This window comes from Nyctibius grandis, chromosome 3, assembly GCF_013368605.1.
Source record: "Nyctibius grandis isolate bNycGra1 chromosome 3, bNycGra1.pri, whole genome shotgun sequence".
NCBI lineage: Eukaryota > Metazoa > Chordata > Aves > Nyctibiiformes > Nyctibiidae > Nyctibius > Nyctibius grandis.
In genome coordinates, this window is record NC_090660.1 from 114,215,338 (window position 1) to 114,236,737 (window position 21,400).

General features: G+C 52.3%; 1 protein-coding gene across 1 annotated transcript; it reads left to right on the forward strand.

The window, feature by feature from the left end:
- Positions 1 to 539: 539 nt before the first annotated feature.
- LOC137661390 (ubiquitin carboxyl-terminal hydrolase CYLD-like) lies at positions 540 to 19,676 on the forward strand. The gene is made up of 15 exons (XM_068396924.1): positions 540 to 580; positions 3,153 to 3,618; positions 4,309 to 4,590; positions 5,089 to 5,158; positions 5,947 to 6,167; positions 6,716 to 6,869; positions 8,912 to 9,050; positions 10,601 to 10,711; positions 11,969 to 12,060; positions 13,193 to 13,259; positions 14,668 to 14,800; positions 15,120 to 15,228; positions 15,898 to 16,016; positions 17,686 to 17,905; positions 18,941 to 19,676. The coding sequence occupies exons 2-15, from the start codon at positions 3,163 to 3,165 to the stop codon at positions 19,123 to 19,125; spliced, it is 2,358 nt and encodes a 785-aa protein (XP_068253025.1). The 5' UTR covers positions 540 to 580; positions 3,153 to 3,162; the 3' UTR covers positions 19,126 to 19,676.
- The last annotated feature ends 1,724 nt before the right edge of the window (positions 19,677 to 21,400 follow it).

The window sequence follows — 21,400 nt, forward strand, 5'->3', positions numbered from 1 at the left end:
TGGGGACACAGGGCTATGGGGATGGAGTGTCACGGGCGATGGGGACACAGGGCTCTGGGGACACAGGGCACAGGGCCATGGGGACACGGGGCACAGGGCCATGAGGGCATGGGGCACAGGGCTCTGGGGACACACAGCTATGGGGACACGGGGCTCTGGGGACACAGGGCCATGGGGAAGGGCACAGGGCACAGGGCTCTGGGGACACAGGGCCATGGGGACACGGGGCACAGGGCCATGAGGGCATGGGGCACAGGGCTCTGGGGACACAGGGCCGTGGGGACAAGGGGCACGGGGCCATGGCGACAGCGGTGACCAGCCGCGGCCCGCTGGAGCCCAGCAGGGGGCGGGGCAGTACAGCTACAAAACCCGCCCCCACCGTCAGCGCTGCCCCGCCTCCTCTCCTCTCATTGGCTATCCGCCTCGCTCCCTCCTCTTCCCATTGGCTGCCAAGCCGGCGGCAGTGGGGCGGGCCGGAAGTGGCGGCGTGTGGCGGTGCCGCTCTGGCCCGCGCTCCCCACGACTCTGTGGTGGCGGCTCCCGAGGCGGAAGAGCAGGGCCGGGGCGGCGGCGGGAGACGGTGAGAGCGGGGGGTAGGGGGGGGCCGTGCTGGGATCTCCCCCCTCCTCCCCCGGCCTCCCCCTGCGGCCTCCCCTCCTCGGCCCTCGTCCCGAAGCGGGGCCTTCCCTGTGGGGACGCCGCCGTGTCCCCCCCCTCACGCCGGTACCTTAGCGCCAGGCCCCCTGAAGAGCCTTCCCCCAGCTCAGCCTCAATTTACTGCTTTAATTTCGCTTGATTTTTAATTATCTGGCGCTTTCCAGGCTCCCCTCAGCGTAATCCATCAGGTTACAACGCCCCAAGCCCACACAGCGCACATCGCTCTGGATGTGCTTTTATTTCTATTAACCCGTGAGGGAATTGTGCATATTCTGTTGTTAAAAAGGTGGTTTATTCTTGGGTTTTGAAGAGGAAAACGGTTTATTCTTGGGTTTTGATGAGGAAAACTGTTTATTCTAGGTTTTTTTCATGAGGAAAATGTTTTATTCTATTATTTTGAAGGGTCTTTAGCCATTGGAAGGGGCTGCCCAGGGAGGTGGTGGAGTCACCATCTCTGGAGGGGTTTAAGAAAAGCCTGGCCATGGCACTTAGTGGCCCGGTCTAGTTGCCATGGTGGTGTCAGGGCAATGGTTGGACTCGATGAGCCCAGAGGTCTCTTCCAACCTGATTGATTCTGTGATTCTGTGAGTTGCATGGATGGGAAATGATTCTAAACCATTCTATGGAATAAGGGAACTGCTGGGCGCCACGGGATTTCTTCCACCCCCACAGCCTGCTGTCACCTCCTCCCAACCTGCTTATCGCAAAGCAGGGGGGCTCGCCTAAAATAAAGGTGTTTATTCCTTTTTGAGACCAGCCCTTCAGCAGCAGCAAACAAGCGTTGCCCAAGAGCAGTACAGCAGCACTGGATCAGGTCTCCGTGTCATCTTCCCACCCATAAAGGTTCAAAAATAAGAGTGAAAGGGAGACAGCTCCTGTAGGAAGCCCAAACACAAGGAAAGCTCCAGGATCTGATCAGGCATGGGGTGATTTGTTTTTTCCAACACAAGCAGTGATTTATCTTTTCCTAATACTTTTAAAAACGAGCTCTCTTGATATTAATCTCCAGGGAAGTCCCCGGTAACGCCGCCCTCCTCCTTGCTGAGCTCGGCGCAGCCTTTCTCTTCGAGCTCTGCCTACGTTTTCCTCCCAACCCACCCGTTGATTGTTCCTGTGACCAGCTGCCTTCGTGCTTCCTGCCGCAATGCCCTGAGTGTGCTTCTACTTCCCTTAATTGCATCTGCTCAGTTCCTCCTCTTTCCCCTTCAAACTTTTTAAGAAACTTCTACCAGGTGGCCCATAGCGGAGACATCTTTTTTTCTTTCTTAATTTCCTCCATGACCTAGAAATGGGCACGTCTTATTTTCTCCCTCTTGGCCATGTTGGGCCAACCAGCTCTGTCCACCTGGAGGAAGAAGTTTCTATATTCACCCCTTTTTTTAGGTTGTAATAACAAATCTGGGTCCTGGCTGTGCATGAGATGGGGAGGGGTATAAGAATTTAGCCAGAATTGAAGCACAAAAATGTACTTTTAATTCCAGATATTTGCATTTTTTTTAATATATTCATTTTGAAAGCTGGTGAGCTTTGTGCCTCAGCATTGTAATGCAGTAGGTGCTGTGCTCTGCGTATGTTTTAAATATTAACGTGCTTTAACACACAGAGTCACACAGAATCAACCAGGTTGGAAGAGCCCTCTGGGATCATCGAGTCCAACCGTTGCCCTGGCACCACCATGGCAACTAGACCATGGCACTAAGTGCCATGTCCAGGCTTTTCTTAAACCCCTCCAGAGATGGTGACTCCACCACCTCCCTGGGCAGCCCCTTCCGATGTCTAATAACCCTTTCTGAAAAGAAATTCTTCCTAATGTCCAACCTGAACCTCGCAGACTAAAATTTCTATTTTAGAGAATTTTTCAAAGGCAGGATTTAGCCTTTGCCCCCCTCCTGCAACTAAGTATGAAAAGAAAGCAGGAGGTGGAATTTAATGAGGCTGTTCTGGCTGTAGAGTGTTGTAGAGAACAGGACAGACGAGATGCTGCTCTGTGCAGCTTCTTGCTGGGAGAGTTTAGTAGAGAAGACGGAGCCAAACTCGTCCCATGGATGCACAAGGAGGGGACAGGAGGCAACGGGGACAAGCAGGAACGTGGTGGAGTCACCATCTCTGGAGGGGTTTAAAAAAAGCCTGGCCATGGCACTTAGTGCCCTGGTCTAGTTGCCATGGTGGTGTCAGGGCAATGGTTGGACTCGATGATCCCAGAGGGCTCTTCCAACCTCATTGATTCTGTGATTCTGATTCTATGGGAAACCTTGGTTAGATGGAATGTTTCCTTGTTCTCCATGAGGGTGATGAAACTCTGGAACAAGGGACCAGGGAGGCTGTGGGATCTCTGTCGTTGGAGATGCTCAAAACTCAGCTGGGTGAGGCTTTGAGCAACCTGCTTTGAGCACGGGGTTGGGCTCGAGACCTCTTCCAACCTGAATTCGTCTGAGATCCTGCGATAACGTGCGTGTATCTTTGGTGGTGTGACTCTCTCCTTTCTCCCAACCCAGGGGAACGACGATGAGCAGCCTCCTGCCTTCAGCAGGTGACGGGAACTGCTATTACATCCTGACAGAAGACTGTGCCTATGGCAGCAAGTACTTCCAAGCTGGTAACATGTGCTACTGCAGCGAGAGGAATTACCTGCGCAACTTCTCCGACGACAGGCCCCCAGCTTGCTTCTTGAAGGTCATCATGCTGGATGACAACTCAACCGTCACGATAAACGTAGAAATCCTGCAGCCTGTGCGCGAGGAGGCGGCCGCCTTCCTCCTGGCCATCAGCAGCCACACCGAACGCTTGAACTACTTCTTGGAGAGGTTGAGCCTTGAAGCAGCTCTGCGAGCCGGGCCAGGGCAAAAAGTGATGGTGGAGGTCGACCGGCAACATTTCCCTGGTATCATCCGCTACGTCGGGAGCATTTACAAAAACACTTCAGCTGCGCTGTCTCCGTTCTTCTTCGGGGTGGAGTTACAGGTAAAGGGGACAAGGAGGCCAACTGTATCCTGGGCTGCATCCCCAGCAGCGTGGCCAGCAGGGCGAGGGAGGGGATTCTGCCCCTCTGCCCCGCTCTCGTGAGACCCCCCCTGCAGTGCTGCGTCCAGCTCTGGGACCCCAACATAAGGACATGGAGCTGTTAGAGCGAGTCCAGAGGAGGCCACGAAGTTGATGAGAGGGCTGGAGCACCTCTGCTATGGAGACAGGCTGAGAGAGCTGGGGCTGTTCAGCCTGGAGAAGAGAAGGCTCCGGGGAGACCTTCTAGCACCTTCCAGTGCCTGAAGGGGCTACAGGAAAGCTGGAGAGAGGCTTTTTACAAGGGCATGGAGTGACAGGACGAGGGGGAATGGTTTTAAACTGCAAGAGGGGAGATTTGAGATGAGATGTGAGGAAGCAATTCTTTGGTGTGAGGGTGGTGAGACCCTGGCCCAGGTTGCCCAGAGAAGCTGTGGCTGCCCCCTCCCTGGCAGTGTTCAAGGCCAGGTTGGATGGGGCTTGGAGCAACCTGGTCTAGTGGAAGGTGTCCCTGCCTGTGGCAGGGGGGTTGGAACTAGATGATCTTTAAGGTCCCTTCCAACCCAAACCATTCTGTGATTCTATGAAGAAAGTAAGTTGGTTCTTTTCCCTTTACGTTTGTGTATGTAACGTGCCTTTTCGGTGTGTTTTCAGGGCGAGGGTGAGAACAGAGGGCGCAGCGATGGATCTTACCACGGCACTGACTATTTCAAGTGTAAGCGGAACTGCGGGATCTTCCTGCCCTTTAGCAGAGTCCAGTTTCCTCCCGTACCTGATGACGATTATGTGAAACAGAAGCCAAAACTGGACATGGAGGAGGGTGTTCCTGTGAAAGTGGGAGATGCAGTAAGCTTCTACGTGGACGGTGTCCTCACCAAAGGAATAGCGATGGCAGTTTACAGGGATGGGACCCAATGGTTTGTTAAAGTTTGTCCGGTAAGAGCAATCTTGCTGCCTTTTCTTGGGTTTTGGGGGATTTTTTAAAAAAAACTATGTTATGGTGGGACATTAAAGAGAAGCAGAAGGAATGTCCAAAAGGGACATGAAGTTACATGCAAACTTTCCAAGCCTATTTGAAAAATTGGTTCGTGTTCCAGGAACTCCATATGTCTGATAAAGCATTTAGCTAAGAGATAACTTCCCGGGCAACTAGCGATAGGACAAGAGGACACAGCCTCAAGCTTGGCCAGGGGAGGTTCAGGTTGGACATCAGGAAGCATTTCTTCTCAGCGAGGGTCATTAGCCATTGGAAGGGGCTGCCCAGGGAGGTGGTGGAGTCACTATCTCTGGAGGTGTTTAAGAAAAGCCTGGACATGGCCCTTAGTGCCCTGGTCTAGTTGCCATGGTGGTGTCAGGGCAATGGTTGGACTCGATGAGCCCAGAGGCCTCTTCCAACCTCATTGATTCTGTGATTTTTTTTTTCTCTCCTTTCAGGAGGAAGAAGGAACAACTGACATTTTCAGAGAAATCCCTATGGACTCCGTTGTGAAGGAAAGCTTGCAAAGTAGGTTATCATCAGACATGTCTGTCCTGTGTACCTGGGGATTTGGCATTTGTTTCTTCTCTGCAGGCTCCTGATGAGCTGAAAGTTCAGCTGGTCCCAGCTTAGTTGATCAGGAGACAGAGAAGGTCCATGGAAAAGTCTCAAGTTCTGGACAAAATTCTTTTCATTAGGCAACTAAAGCTGAGCCGACTCATTTGTTAGGAAGAAGAAGAGAGTCTGATTGCAGTGCAGAAGTATTTCCTAGGGGTGAAGGCACCACTGGTTAAAGAGTCTTTAATTTAGCTGTAGAAGATGGTTCAGGAGCATCATCCTGATGCCAGCCAGACTCGGAAACGCACAGATGCCAGCGGTGATGGTGTGAGTCATTGGACAAGACAAGAAATTAGTGGCATCTCTCTGTTGCCATCAAAAACACCGTGCAGCTGTCAGGGCCAGCCTGAGGGGAGCTGTCATTAGACTCTCCATTGAGTTGATTCATCCCACTAAAGGCAGAAAAACTCCAAAATGTCTCTCTGAAGGACTGGATTAGCTCCAGGGCCAGCGAGAGAGGCTGGAGTGTGCAGCCTTGAGCAGGGAAACAAGGAGCAGGATCGTCCCCTCTCAGCCTGTTAGACCAGTTTGGCCTGTCATTCCACTGGGAATTACACCTTGTGTCTCTGGTGCTCAGCTTCATGCTTGTCTGTGTGGTCTGTAATTTCAAAATAGACCTGGTATTAGATGAGATCCAGAGGCGTCTGTCATGAGGTGTTGACTTCCTACCTCACCTGACATTTTGTGTTGCCCACTAGGTTTATTTTCCCCGTTCGACTCCAACGTGGGCTTGGGACACCCAAACCAAATGAAACAAGAGATAAGCGAGAGCGGTGAGGAGTGTGAAAGTGGGAATTCATCCCTGGAGGTGAACTCCATGGTCCAGATCACCTTGGACAAAGGAAATCAGGTTTCGGGAATCATCCGCTGGTTGGGCTACCTGCCCCAAATTCAACACAAAATGGCAGGAGTTGAACTGGTAAGGAGCAAAATATTTCATAGAATCATAGAATGGTTTGGGTGGGAAGCGATTTTAAAGATCATATAGTTCCAACCCCCTGCCATGGGCAGGGACACCTTCCACCAGACCAGGTTGCCCCAAGCCCCATCCAACCTGGCCTTGAACACTGCCAGGGAGGGGGCAGCTTCTCTGGGCAACCTGGGCCAGGGTCTCACCACCCTCACAGCAAAGAATTTCTTCCTGATATCTCATCTAAATCAGAGTGTGAACTGTGAGGGCAAGCACACGCTTGTGCCCTCCCTTGGGCTGGGGAGGAAGGCTTGGGGAACGATTATGAGGGTTGGTTTGCTCTCTTCTAGAGGAATGTTGTTGGAACGTGGGATGGAATAATCATGAATCCTACCAGTGGCATAAATAGGTTCAAAACATAACCAGAATAAAAACCAGTCAACAAAATGGGACCAAACTTGTGTATAGATCTTAAGTTATTAAATAGCCATATTGGGGATCACACCTTATTTGTGGAAAGCCTGTTCTCATGTTCTTCCTCAACGCTCTTTTCCCAGGATGAAGATAAGGGGGTCACTGCTGGCGAGTGGCTGGGCAAATACTACTTCCACTGCGCTCCAAAGCGCGGCCTCTTCGTGAAGCTGCAGTCCTGCCAGCCCGACGTTCGCTTCCAGTGTTCATGCAACAGTGACTTGAGCCTCGTGGATTATGGTAGGTTCTCTGGGGAGAAAGCAGATGGGGCTTCACTGGGACAAGGCATGCTACGGAGAAGCCTTGCACGCAGTGTCTTCATCAGCCGTTTAATATTCTTCAACTAGCCATAGGACAAGAGGACACAGCCTCAAGCTTCACCAGGGGAGGTTCAGGTTGGACATTAGGAAGCATTTCTTCTCAGCAAGGGTCATTAGCCATTGGAAGGGGCTGTCCAGGGAGGTGGTGGAGTCCCCATCTCTGGAGGGGTTTAAGAAAAGCCTGGACATGGCACTTAGTGCCCTGGTCTAGTTGCCATGGTGGTGTCAGGGCAATGGTTGGACTCGATGATCCCAGAGGGCTCTTCCAACCTCATTGATTCTGTGATTCTGTGATACAGGGGTAATGTAGAGAAGGGCATTGAATATAGAGCAACATATTGTGAGTGGCTTTAAAAATGAGGCCTCAGTGGTATAGATGTGTTGGAGAAGGGGAAGCTGGCACAAAATGTTGGGGGGGTAACAGAGGATAGAAGTCCAGAGCAATAGTCTTTGCAAGGCATTGTGAATGCTGCAGGCAAGACAGGGCTCTCCTGCCTGTGGTTTTCACAGCAGAAGAAAAGGTCTTGGATAACTGAGACCTGAATATGGACAAGTGTTTTGGCTACAAGGCCTGGCCTGGCTACTGTATCTTAAATGTCATGCAAATGTAGACCAAACACGTGGCTCTGGTGAATTGGAGAGGGTAACTCAGGCCCGTGGCCAGGATATCAAGTGATAATGGTGTTGCACCTGGGGACTGAGTAATAAGGGGGGGCTTGGAAAGGGAGAGAGGATTAAATCAATTTTAATGTAGAGCTCGATGTGACGATAAGACGTTCACAAGAAGGTGTGGGGAAGAAGAGGTCAGTATTTTCATTTGAACAGGAAGAAATTCCTCCAGAGCAGAGAAGACAGTGGGAACTGGCTGTTTGGAAAGTGTAAATCATAGAATCATGGAATCGTTTTGGTTGGAAAAGACCTTTAAGATCATCAAGTCCAACTGTTAACCCAGCACTGCCAAGGCCACCACTAACCCATGTCCCTCAGCACATCTACACGGCTTTTAAATTTCCCCAGGGATGGGGACTCCACCACTGCCCTGGGCAGCCTGTGCCAGTGCTTGACAACCCTTTCCAGGAAGAAATTGTCCCTGATCTCCAACCTAAACCTCCCCTGGCACAACTTGAGGCTGTTTCCTTTTGTCCTATCATGTGTTACTTGGGAGAAGAGACCAACCCCCACCTCGTTACACCCTCCTTTCAGGCAGTTGTAGAGAGCGAGAAGGTCTCCCCTCAGCCTCCTTTTCTCCACGCTAAACCCCCCCAGGTCCCTCAGCCGCTCCCCGTCACACTTGTGCTCCAGACCCTTCACCACCTTCGTTGCCCTTCTCTGGACTCGCTCCAGCACCTCAAGGTCTTTCTTGTAGTGAGGGGCCCACTCATACAGTGAGATCACTGTAAACGAGAAGACAAGATTCCTGTAGGGACTACCCTAAAACAGGGAGTAGGGACAAGGAGGAGGATGTGCTGAAGAGAGGGGATTGATTTACAAGGGGAGGATGTTGAAGAAACCAGAAAAGACCAAATTGAGAAAGCCACCTTTGAAGCTTAAGGAGGTGACGGGCCAGTGGGACGAGGCTATTAAAGCACAGTTGCCTGTTTGTCCCCTTTCTACTGGCATTGCAGGTCTTTCAACAGTGAGATCCCAAGCTTTCATGTAACAGCACCAGCTCGTTTGTTGCTCTTCGTTATACTTGGCATAACGATGGCAGAGGTGGTATGAATTGCTAGGGCACGGCTCTAGTGAAGAAGGCAGGGCTGGTTTTGTCTCCATTTCCAGTAGATGAATTACTAAAGAGACAAGTCTTCATCCCAGCGTGGTTGAGTCCCAGCAGGAGCAGCGCAGAAGAGCGTGGTGCTGACTTCTGAGCGGAGCAGACCTCTGGGGCATCTGGGGAAGGGCAAAGCTGACCCAGACAAGGTGGGGAGATAAAGGGAGTTGCTTCTGTTCCTTCTTTTGCAGGTGGGCAGGAAGTTCTTCCACAGGCTCCAGAGAGTTTTCCTCCCCTCAGGAACGAGGCAGCGGTGCATGTCCTGCGAGGGCGGATGAAGGGGATCCAAGGCCACTGTAATTCCTGCTATATGGACGCAACTCTCTTCAGGTAAGGACCTGCTCGGGTGGTGCCGTGTCATTAAATTAGTGATTTTTTAATTGGGCAGAGCCCTAAACTGCAGCACTTCCCTGGACTTCCAAGGTGGCTGGAAATTTACCCGGTATAGAACAGAATCACAGAGTCGTTTTGGTTGGAAAGGTCCTTTAAGATCATCAAGTCCAACCGTTAACCCAGCACTGCCAAGCTCACCACTAACCCATGTCCCTCAGCACCACATCTACACGGCTTTTAAATCCCTCCAGGGATGGGGACTCCACCACTGCCCTGGGCAGCGTCTTCCAGTGCTTGACAACCCTTTCAGGGAAGAAATTGTCCCTGATCTCTAATCTAAACCTCCCCTGGCACAACTTGAGGCCGGTTCCTCTCGTCCTGTCGCTTGTTACCTGGGAGAAGAGACCGACCCCCCCTCGCTACACCCTCCTTTCAGGCAGTTGTAGAGAGCAAGAAGGTCTCCCCTCAGCCTCCTTTTCTCCAGACTAAACCCCCCCAGGTCCCTCAGCCGCTCCCCATCACACTTGTGCTCCAGACCCTTCACCAGCTTTGCTGCCCTCCTCTGGACTCGCTCCAGCACCTCAAGGTCTTGCTTGTTGTGAGGGGCCCAAAACTGAACACAGGATTCGAAGTGCGGCCTCACCAGTGCCAAGCACAGGGGGACGATCCCTGCCCTAGTCCTGCTGGCCACACTAGTGCTGATACAAGCCAGGATGCTGGTGGCCTTCTTGGCCACCTGGGCACACTGCTGGCTCATATTCAGCCACCACCAACCAGCACCCCCAGGTCTTTTTCTGCCAGGCACTTTCCAGCCACTCTCCCCCAGCCTGTAGCGGTACGTGGGTTTGTTGTGCCCCAAGTGCAGGACCCGACACTCAGCCTTGTTGAACCTCACACAGTGGCCTCGGCCCATCAATCCAGCCTGTCCAGACCCCTCTGCAGAGCCTTCCTACCCTCCAGCAGATCAACACTCCTGCCCAACTTGGTGTTATCTGCAAACTTAATGAGGGTGCAGTGCAACAGAGTGTAACTGTGTGGAGACACAGCCTCGATGCTTGCTGGTTTTGGTCTCCTTCGTAGTCTGGTAGGTTCTCAGGCCCTGAAGTACCCTTCGTGAGTACCTAAGGTACCTGTGTGTCTGTCGTGCAGGGTGGTGAGAGATCGTAGTTCTCTGGACTTGGACCATGCTGACTCTGTCACTGGAGGTAATGGCTGGAAACATTTCAAAGATACCACCCAGGAGGTCCCAGCTTCACTGTGCAGCACTGTTTGGAGAGGAAAAGACACAGTGGTGCCCCCTCATGAGCAGTTTTGGCTGCAAAGTACGAGATTTCATTCTCTCTGAGCTGTTTCCTTGCTTACTACCGGTGTTGATTAAACCAGATGTGGTTTGTCTCACTGCGGAGATGCGCTGTCACTCACCTGTCTGTAACTGCATGCATGGATTGTTGCAAATAAAAGCCACCGACTGTCACCAGGCACAACGGTTTGGTTCTAACTACTGCTGCAAACCCGTCAGACTTACACCCATCGCACTCTTTTCACAGCCTCTTCTCCTGTACGTCCGTGCTGGACTCCATGCTCTTCAAGCCCTTCCCACTGTGTGACAGGAACGTCCAGAGCATTCTACGGGATGAGATTGTTAATCCACTCCGAAAGTGAGTATCGTATGTGGGAATCCTGGAAGTCATCCATCTGCCTTCATACCTTCTCTGCTGCCCTGCAGATGGTACCTATCACTGAGGGAAAGGGTTACCTGGAGGGTTTCTCTTGCCAACCACATCCAAAGGTCTTCATGTTGGGTTCCTCTTCCAGTAGTGCCTTTCACTGGGTTGTAAGGCTGTCATAACTCCTACTGCACGTGCGTGAGTATCTCCTGCTCAGCAGGAAGCCTTGTGAGCTGCACTTGAAAGCAAGAAAGGGGGATTCCTGGGGTTCAGACCACCTCTGGGGGGAACCCTGGAGTTGATGAAGCAGTGGCATTGCCTTCATCAGCAGTTAGTCCCAAAGGCAGGGTGAAGGTATTCCATGGCTAAATTCTCTGAGAATTTGTACCAAAGATACCAAGTTCTTTCCTCATCCTCCTTAGAGAGGTGTGGGAGAGAGGTGTGGAGAGCTGATTGAACATAAGACATTAGCATCTTCCTTGAGGACCAGTGTCCTGGCAGTGGCTGCAGAAATACAACCCTGGGACCTTCTGTGATGCTGAGATTTGATTGAGAGCAGCTCTGCAGAGAAGGACTTGGGGATGAAAAATTGGACATGAGCTGGCAATGTGTGCTTGTTGTATCCAAAGCAGCGTGGCCAGCAGGTCGAGGGAAGGGATTCTCCCCCTCTACTCTGCTCTCCTGAGACCCCCCACCCAGAGCACTGCATCCAGCTCTGGGGTCCCCAGCACAGAACAGACATGGACCTGTTGGAGCAGGTCCAGAGGAGGCCACAAAAATGATCAGAGGGCTGGAACAGCTCTGCTGTGGAGGCAGGCTGAGAGAGTTGGAGTTGTTCAACCTGGAGAAGAGAAGGCTTTGGGGAGACCTTCTTGCAGCTTTTCAATATAGAAAGGGGGCTTGTAGAAAGAGAAGAGATTTTTTTACCAGGGACTGTAGTGACAGGACAAGGGACAATGGTTTTAAACTCAAAGTTAGATTTAGATTGGACATAAAGAAGAAATTTGTTAGGATGAGGGTAGTGAGACACTGGCACAGGTTGCCCAGAGAGGTGGTAGATGCCCCATCCCTGGAAACATTCAAGGTCAGGTTGGATGGGGCTCTGAGCAACCTGATCTAGTTGAAGATGTCCCTGCTCATGGCAGGGGGTTTGGACTGGCTGATCTTTGAAGGACCCTTCCAACCCAACCCAATCAATGATTCTACGATTTAAGTACACTGGACAGATAATCTGCTTCTTGTTTCTAGGACTGGCTTCGTCAGGGCTAGGAGTGTGATGCACCTGAGGGAGCAGCTGACTGAAAAGGGCCCATGTTCAAGCTTTACCAACGCTGAGAAAGGTAACGTGCTCTCTGGGGCCTTCCCCAGGCTGCTTCGCCACGTGCCACCTCATCCAGGCACCAGGCTGGCGACTTCATTGTATGCTTCACCCAGGCATGTGCATTAACATGCCAGCTGTGCTGTTTGTCTGTGTAAAAATGCACATGTAAAATACTTCCAGCTGTTAAAACTCTACAGGCTTTTCAACTGAAATTTCTCCTGCAGTCTGATGGAAAGATGGAAATTGTTGGGTCTCTACCTGGTGGCATCTGTTGGCAGGAGGGGAGAGGAAGATCTGTGTGAACAGAATTTAAACAAGGGGAATTTCCTTCACCTTTATACTTTGAGTTATACCCTGCTAAGTCTGTGATTCTGTGAAGTCCATCCCTGATGTCCCTGCTAGAATCCAGCTTGATTTATCAGTTTGCCAAGAGCAACTTGTCTTTGAGTTCTGATAAATCATTTGAGGTTCCTCAAAGACTGTAGTCTGGTTAAAATAGGACAGAAAACACCTACAGCAGAAACCCACCAAGCTGTGGTTGCCATCACCATGTTCCCATCTATGCACAGCATGGCCCCATGTAGTTTACAACAAGGAAAGGGATTACACCAATGCCAAACATCACTGCAACAACCTCTAAGTACCTGGATAGTAAACAAGTGGCATTGATCCTTCCAGAAACAGCAGTGAACAGCATTTCCAGCATCTCCAGGGTTGTTTAGCCTGGAGAAGAGGAGGCTCAGAGGTGACCTTAGTGCAGTCTACAACTACCTGAAGGGAGGTTGTAGTGAAGTGGGAGTCGGCCTCTTCTCCCAGGCAACTAGTGATAGGACAAGAGGACACAGCCTCAAGCTTGGCCAGGGAAGGTTCAGGTTGGACATTAGGAAGCATTTCTTCTCAGCAAGGGTCATTAGCCATTGGAAGGGGCTGCCCAGGGAGGTGGTGGAGTCACCATCTCTGGAGGGGTTTAAGAAAAGCCTGGACATGGCACTTAGTGCCATGGTCTAGTTGCCATGGTGGTGTCAGGGCAATGGTTGGACTCGATGATCCCAGAGGTTTCTTCCAACCTGGTTGATTCTGTGATTCTGTGGGTGTGGGGCAAGGCAGCGTTCCTGGTGTGGTGTGACCCATGCTTTTCTCTGACCTTCCAGATCCCGAGGAGTTCCTCAACCTCATCATGCATCAGATCCTGGGAATAGAGCCACTCTTGAGGCTGCAGTAAGTTTCCAGCTCTAAGCGATACAATTTACCCAGGCCACGCTCATTAGTTATCCCCCTCACGATCACCGGGTGTTAATTGTGCCTTCGGAGGCACAGCTCAGTGAGTTGTGTGCAGCTCCTCTCTGCTGTCCCTGTGATCTTGCTTGTTGTGATCTTGTCCCAGGTGACGCATCCAGGAAAAGACACTTTTAAGCTCTCCCTGGAGGTGCCACCTTCAGAAAATGATGAGAAAAACCCTTGTCTCATCCTTAGGGGAGAGCCAGAAGTGCTTTGAGAAACGTAGTGTCCAACTTCAGTGCAGAGCCAGCAGCATCTGACAGCCTTGGGATGCGTTTGGGATGGGTCCAGACTGTCGAGTTGGCTCAGGTCCTGCAGCCTCTCAAACAGGCAGTCCATGGATGCAGTCCCAGTTTTTCAGGACTCTACAAAAAGGATGAGAGGCTGGAGGAAGCCAAAAATAACTGTGCCATTCGGGAGCATAGAAGGGGATTGTTGGGTTTCTGTGCTCCTTTGTTGAGGCGTCAGTCAAGCCGTAGAGCGTGGAGTACTCGGGAAGGCAGAGCACAAAGATGACTCTACTGCAGCTCCCCTGCAGAGGGTCATCTGAAGGAGAACCTTTCTCTGCTGGCTCAGGGGCTGTGGGGAGATCTTCTGCACAAAACTCACCTTTTGAATGCACCGAGTTTTGCTCTGTGGCTTTTGTACGTGCGGTTGTAAATAGATCTTTCATCTGAGAAGGGGTTTGCTGATTGTGATTAAAAAATATCGAAATGTCTTTGAATATTTACCTCGACAAGGGGAAACAGGAGTTTTGCTCGTAGGAGCAGGATGTGATGCTATGGAGGGATAATGAGACTGAAGCTGGTACTCGTATCCTCCTCTCATGACATGAATTTAGTATTGGATTTAACTACATGTAGATGTGTATTTAGTTGTAGCGAGGAGGGTGTTAGTCTCTTCTCCCAGGTAACAAGCGATAGGATGAGAGAAAACGGCCTCAGGTTGCACCAGGGGAGGTTTAGATTGGAGATCAGGGACAATTTCTTCCTGGAAAGGGTTGTCAAGCGCTGGCACAGGCTGCCCAGGGCAGTGGTGGAGTCCCCATCCCTGGGGGGATTTAAAAGCCGTGTAGATGTGGTGCTGAGGGACATGGGTTAGTGGTGGGCTTGGCAGTGCTGGGTTAACAGTTGGACTTGATGACCTTAAAGGTCCTTTCCAACCAAAACAATTCTATGATTCTATGATTCTATTTCTGGGTGGGAAAAGTGGCTTCGTGTCAGTGTTGCCCCAAGCAGCACTTGGTGCCTTGGGCCCAGAAGCTTTTGCAGGACAAAACCAGTATGTCCTCTGGGAGCTCGGCTGTTTGTGGCACCACATAAACAAGCCCCATAACCACTCCTTGCAGGTCAGGAGGCCAGAAGGAGCAGGACTGTTACTGTTACCAGATATTTATGGACAAACAGGAGGATCTGGTGGTTCCCGACGTGCAGCAGTTAGTGGAACACTCCTTCCTATCCTCCGATCTGAAGCTGGTGGAGGTGAGCCCAGCTACCTTCCGCCTACGCTTCTATCTGCTGCCTCTTTCTTGCTTCCTCCAACGTCCCTGTGCCTGCCAGAGAGTCTGTGGTGGGTCTTCTATGTCTATATCCAACACTGCAAAGAAGCAGGGTACAGCCACAAGAAAGAGGTCTTGGGGAATCAGCGTGACCTGGGAAGAGGGCTGTGCTTCCCCTGTTGCTTTTCTGTCTTGTGAATAACCAGAGCAGAAAGTTTTTACTGCCAGCAGCAACATGGAGAGAAGAATCTCTGGGGCTTGTCTCTTCTGGCAGGGTGACTCGTTTGCCTTTCTTTTCCCAGATCCCATCTTGCTTCATTATCCAAATGCCGCGTTTTGGGAAGGAATATAAAATGTTCAGCAAAATCATTCCTTCCTTGGAGCTGGATATAACAGATCTGCTGCTTGACAGTAAGTAGAAGCGAGTCCAGAGGAGGGCGACCAAGCTGGGGAAGGGTCTGGAGGGTCTGACCTACAAGGAATGGCTGAGGGAGCTGGGGGTGTTTAGCCTGGAGAAGAGGAGGCTCAGAGGTGACCTTAGTGCAGTCTACAACTACCTGAAGGGAGGTTGTAGCGCAGTGGGAGTCGGCCTCTTCTCCCAGGCAACTAGTGATAGGACAAGAGGACACAGCCTCAAGCTTGGCCAGGGGAGGTTCAGGTTGGACATTAGGAAGCATTTCTTCTCAGCAAGGGTCATTAGGCATTGGAAGGGGCTGCCCAGGGAGGTGGTGGAGTCACCATCTCTGGAGGTGTTTAAGAAAAACCTGGAGATGGCACTTAGTGCCATGGTCTAGTTGACGTGGTGGTGTCAGGGCAATGGTTGGACTCGATGACCCCAGAGGGCTCTTCCAACCTGATTGATTCTGTGATTCTGTGAAGTTGTTGGGCAGTGGTAAAGCTGCCGGCTGGGACTGCGAGCAACCAGGTGACGGCAGGTCTCACCTCTTTGGGTCATGAACAGATGTGAGGTGGGATCATGGTGTGATTCTTCTTCCCTGAACACCAGTTTTGGGGAGGACAAGTTGGATTTCAGGTGAGCTCTGGAGAAGACACATCCTCTCACCCCTGTTGCCCCTGCAGGTCCCAGGGAGTGCTGCATCTGCGGCGACGTCGCCACCCTGGAGTGTTCGGAGTGTTTCAAAGACAAGGTGTTTGCAGCTACGGGCCTGAAGCAGTTCTGCAGCTCCTGCTCCAGACAGGTATTCAGTTTCTTTGGGTGCTTGTGAAATCTGCCTTGGGGGCTGACAGCAGGTTGAACCCCCCAAAACACCCACATTTCCCCCGCTGCCCCTGCAGCCGTTCAGGTTGGGCACAGAGGGGCCCCCTGAGCATCAGTCCCACCGTCCACATGAGCGGGGTTACGTGTTGCACATTGTGGAACCCTCTGCTTACACAGAGCCTCATTAAGGACCGATCCTGCGCTGACTGAGAGCTGGGCCCACCACTTTGTCTCACCAGGAGCGTTCCTACAGCTTTCTGGCCTTTCTCAGAGGGTGGCAGGCTCCCATCTCAGCTTCTTGCTGCCCGCCTGTTGACGCATTGCCATCCCCTGGCTGGGTAGATGAGGGGAGAGCAGTGGGTGGTGTCTACCTTGACTTCAGCAAGGCTTTGGACACTGTCTCCCACAACATCCTCATAGGGAAGCTCAGGCAGAGTGGGTTAGATGGGTGGACAGTGAGGTGGATTGAGAACTGGCTGAATGGCAGAGCTCAGAGGGTTGTGATCAGTGGTGCTGAGTCTAGTTGGAGGCCTGTAGCTAGTGGGGTTCTCCAGAGGTCAGCACTGGATCCGGTCCTGTCTAACTTATTCATCAATGGCCTGGATGAAGGGACAGAGTGTACCCTCAGCAAATTTGCTGATAACACCAAACTGGGATGAGTGGCCGATCCCCCAGCAGGCCGAGCTGCCATTCAGTGAGACCTGGACAGGCTGGAGGGTCGGGCGGAGAAGAACCTCATGAAGTTCAACCAAGGCAAGTGTAGGGTCCTGCACCTTGGGAGGAATAACCCCCTGCACCAGTACAGGTTGGGGGTGACCTGCTGGAAAGCAGCTCTGCGGAGAAAGACCTGGGGGTTCTGGGGGACACCAAGTTCCCCATGAGCCAGCAATGTGCCCTTGTGGCCGGGAAGGCCAATGGTGTCCTGGGGTGTGTGAGGAAGAGTGTGGGCAGCAGGTCAAGGGAGGTTCTCCTGCCCCTCTACACGGCCCTGGTGAGGCCACACCTGGAGTAACTGTGGGCAGTTCTGGGCACCCCAGTTCAATAAAGACAAGGAACTACTGGAGAGAGTCCAGCAGAGGGTACGGAGATGGTCAGAGGGGTGGAGCATCTCTGCTACGAGGAGAGGCTGAGGGAGCTGGGGCTGTTCAGCCTGGAGAAGAGCAGACTGAGGGGGGATCTTATCAATGCTTACAAATACCTTAGGGGTGGGTGTCAAGGGGATGGGGCCAGACTCTTCTCAGTGGTGCCCAGCGACAGGACAAGGGGCAACGGGCACAAGCTGAGACATGGGAAGTTCCATCTGAATATGAGGAGGAACTTCTTTGAGGGTGCCAGAGTCCGGGCACAAGCTGCCCAGGGAGGGTGGGGAGTCTCCTTCTCTGGAGATATTCAAACCCACCTGGACGCGACCCTGTGCAACGTGCTCTGGGTGACCCTGCTTTGGGAGTGGGTTGGGCTGGATGATCTCCAGAGGTGCCTTCCAACCCCAGCCAGTCTGTGAGTGTGTGATTCTGTAGGGAGGAGTCGGCCACACGGGAGGCAGATCGATGGGGAATAAACTGGGGGTCTACCCCCTTCCCACTCCTCGTTCTGGCAGGCCAGGTTCAGTTCTGCCCTCTCAGTGGTCCCACCCAACCGTCTCTCCTCAGGTTCACTCCCACTACCGACGCAAAACGCACAAGCCAACCAGGCTGCACGTCCCAGAAGAGTTCCACAGCCGAAGCCCCCAGGGCAGCCAGCAGGTCCCTCGTGAGAAGATGGAGCTCTTCGCAGTGCTCTGCATCGAGACCAGTCATTACGTCTCCTTCGTGAAATACGGTCCCGAGAACGAACACTGGATGTTCTTTGACAGCATGGCTGACAGACACGGTGAGGACACGGTGGTGGGCTCGGGGCTTTGATCACAGCCAGGCGCTGCACGGTGGGCAGCGGTGAGGGTCTGCAGTGCTCGTTACGTGGGCACGGTCAGTCAGCTTTTTCCTCTGAAGCCCCCTACACAATTTAGGCTCTCTCTGGACCCTGCTTCCAACAGTGACCATTTAAGCAGACCCCAGAGAAGAGTATGGCCTAGCAAAACACGTGTGAGTTCCTCCTAGTGCTTTCATCCTCTGGCTGTGCTCAAACGAGGGACTTCTCGAGCCAGCTGGGACTGTCTGCCATGTGGGCGAGGATCAGTCTCTTGTCCTTCCCCACTTTGTTGTTGGCCTCCAGATCTCTTTACTGTTGAGTGTGATGGTATCTTGCTTGAATCATAGAATCATATAGAATCCCAGACTGGTTTGGGTTGGAAGGGACCTTAAAGATCATCTAGTTCCAACCCCCTGCCACAGGCAGGGACACCTTCCACCAGACCAGGTTGCTCCCAGCCCCATCCAACCTGCCCTTGAACACTGCCAGGGAGCGGGCAGCCACAGCTTCTCTGGGCAACCTGGGCCAGTGTCTCACCACCCTCACACCAAAGAATTTGTCCCTAATATCTCATCTCAATCTCCCCTCTTTCAGTTTAAAACCGTCCCCCCCTTGTCCTGTCACTCCATGCCCTTGTAAAAAGCCCCTCTCCCACTTTCCTGTAGCCCCTTCAGGTACTGGAAGGTGCTAGAAGGTCTCCCTGGAGCCTTCTCTTCTCCAGGCTGAACAGCCCCAACTCTCTCAGCCTGTCTCCAGAGCAGAGGGGCTCCAGCCCTCTGAGCATCTCCGTGGCCTCCTCTGGACTCGCTCCAACAGCTCCGTGTCCTTCTCCTGTTGGGGGCCCCAGAGCTGGACGCAGCACTGCAGGGGGGTCTCCCGAGAGCGGAGCAGAGGGGCAGAATCCCCTCCCTCGCCCTGCTGGCCACGCTTCTTTTGAGCTGTAGGTACTCGTCCCTTGGGACCTGGTTTGGACTTTTCTCCTTCTTTCTGGGTTAGGTGATGAAAATGGCTTCAACATTCCCACGGTAACGCTGTGCCCTGAAGTTGCCAAATACCTGGACTTGCCACTGGCTGTGCTGGCCCTGGAGCAACCTCGGGACATGGACGGAGTGGCCAAGCGCCTCTTTTGTGACGCCTACATGTACATGTACCAGAGCAAGAAGATGGCGCTTTACAAATGACGTTGCCTTGGGCTGGTGCCACAGAGCAGCGAGACGTCAGAAACGTGAGCTTGGACCAACCCTGCAGCTCGTAATCGGTGAAAGCAGCCGAGTCTGGGTGCATCAAGCTTGCACTTCTGCTTCTCCTTGCCTCTTCCAGCGTCTGGTGTCAAGCTGTCCACATCAGCCTGGCTGGGCTGGGTAAATCCTGGCCTTAACGAGCGATAGCTTGTACTTCCTGCAGACCTGGACTCTGAATTCTTTACACTCAAATCCATTCTCATTTCCTACCTTCCCTTTCCAGTCTCCTTCCTCCCCAGGCACTTTGCAGCTCTGTCCTACCTCAGAGTCCTCCCCAACATCCTTTTCTCCCTGCCAGCCCTTCCCGCCAAAGCTGAGGACCAGCAGCTAATCAAAACATGAGCAGTTATCCTCAGGTTTGCAAAGAGCACAAGAAAAAACACATCCTCGCCCTGCATTAGGCGTCCTCGCGTGGACTTGGCGGGCGACCAAGCTGGTGAAGGGTCTGGAGGGTCTGACCTACGAGGAACGGCTGAGGGAGCTGGGGGTGTTTAGCCTGGAGAAGAGGAGGCTCCGAGGTGACCTTAGTGCAGTCTACAACTACCTGAAGGGAGGTTGTAGTGAAGTGGGAGTCGGCCTCTTCTCCCGGGCAACCAGCGACAGGACAAGAGGACACAGCCTCAAGCTTGGCCAGGGGAGGTTCAGGTTGGACATGAGGAAGCATTTCTTCTCAGCAAGGGTCATTAGCCATTGGAAGGGGCTGCCCAGGGAGGTGGTGGAGTCACCATCTCTGGAGGTGTTTAAGAAAAGCCTGGCCATGGCACTTAGTGCCCTGGTCTAGTTGCCATGGTGGTGTCAGGGCAATGGTTGGACTCGATGATCCCAGAGGGCTCTTCCAACCTGGTTGATTCTGTGATTCTGTGACTTGTGGAGTCAGAACACCAGGAGGTGTGAGCTGCACCGGCATGGTTGGGTGCAGGACAAGGGGTTTTCTTGAGGTCTGGGATGTGACCCCACACCTAAAGCTGCGTCCCTGAATTATCTGCACTTCCCAGCACTAATACTCTGGCACTTTTACCCACCATCCCTTATTTTCAGCCATGAGATTAAACGGATGTTCTGAGCTGCGAATACGCTTTAAAAATAGGTATTTATGTAAGAACAAAACTGGAAGAAAGATGGAGCAGAGGAACAGCACGTCAGCTCGTTATGCTTCCTCTTTCTTGCAAAGTCTGCGCTGTTGCTACATGATCGGGTGTGTAACCCCACGTTTAGCACTTACTGTCCCATCTTTGCACCCACATCTGAGAATTCCAAGGGCGTAAATGGAAGAAAATGAGCACTTTGGGATTTTCTGCAGCAAGGATTAGGGGCTCTGGGTGGGAACTGGTATTCCTTAAGTTAAATAACATAAATTTGCAAACTGAGGGTTCTCTGCCAGTACGTCCATGCTGTCATGGCAGTGGGAAGCTGTTACAGGAGCCAGTGCTATGAACTGGGTTGCCCAGATTCCAGATAGCACTGACAGGGCACCAAACCCTTGAGGGCCACGAAGATGATGGACTGGAGCGTCTCTCCTATGCAGAAAGGCTGAGAGAGCTGGGACTGTTCAGCCTGGAGAAGAGAAGACTCAGGGGGATCTCATCAATGTCTATGTGAACGTAAAGGGAGGGTGCAAAGAAGACTGAGCCAGGATCTTCTCCGTGGTGCCCAGTGACAGGACCAGAGGCCCTGGGCACAAACTGAAACACAAGAGGTTCCCCCTGAACATCAGGAAACACCTCTTCACCGTGAGGGTCACAAGCCCTGCCCCAGGTTGCCCAGAGAGGTGGTGGACTCTCCATCCTTTGAGATACTCAAAATGGTCCTTGGCAAAGCCAAAGCACCAGCGGTTGAAGAGTCTGTCTAGGGGTAGGAGAGATGGTGGCAGATCTACCAACACATTGTCCTGAGGATGGGTTTACCCTGCTTCTGAACTGACTCACTGAACTCTGGCTGATCCTCTGGGGCCACGGCGAGGGCTGAGGGGCTGGAGGGTGCTGCTGTCTTTCTATGCCTACTTCAAGTTGCTCTTCATTCCTTCTCTCCTAAGAACTCAGGACAATCTCTACTCAGGTACGCTGAGGGTTGGGCTCTTGTATCTCTGGTGCTTCTGCTCTAAAAATATAACTTTTAATCACAAACTGCTCTTGGTTTTCCTGGATTTGTTTTTTCTCTCTTAAAATGCTAAGTGTGATATGGTGCCCACAGCTGGAGCATTCCAACAGGGAGGTCC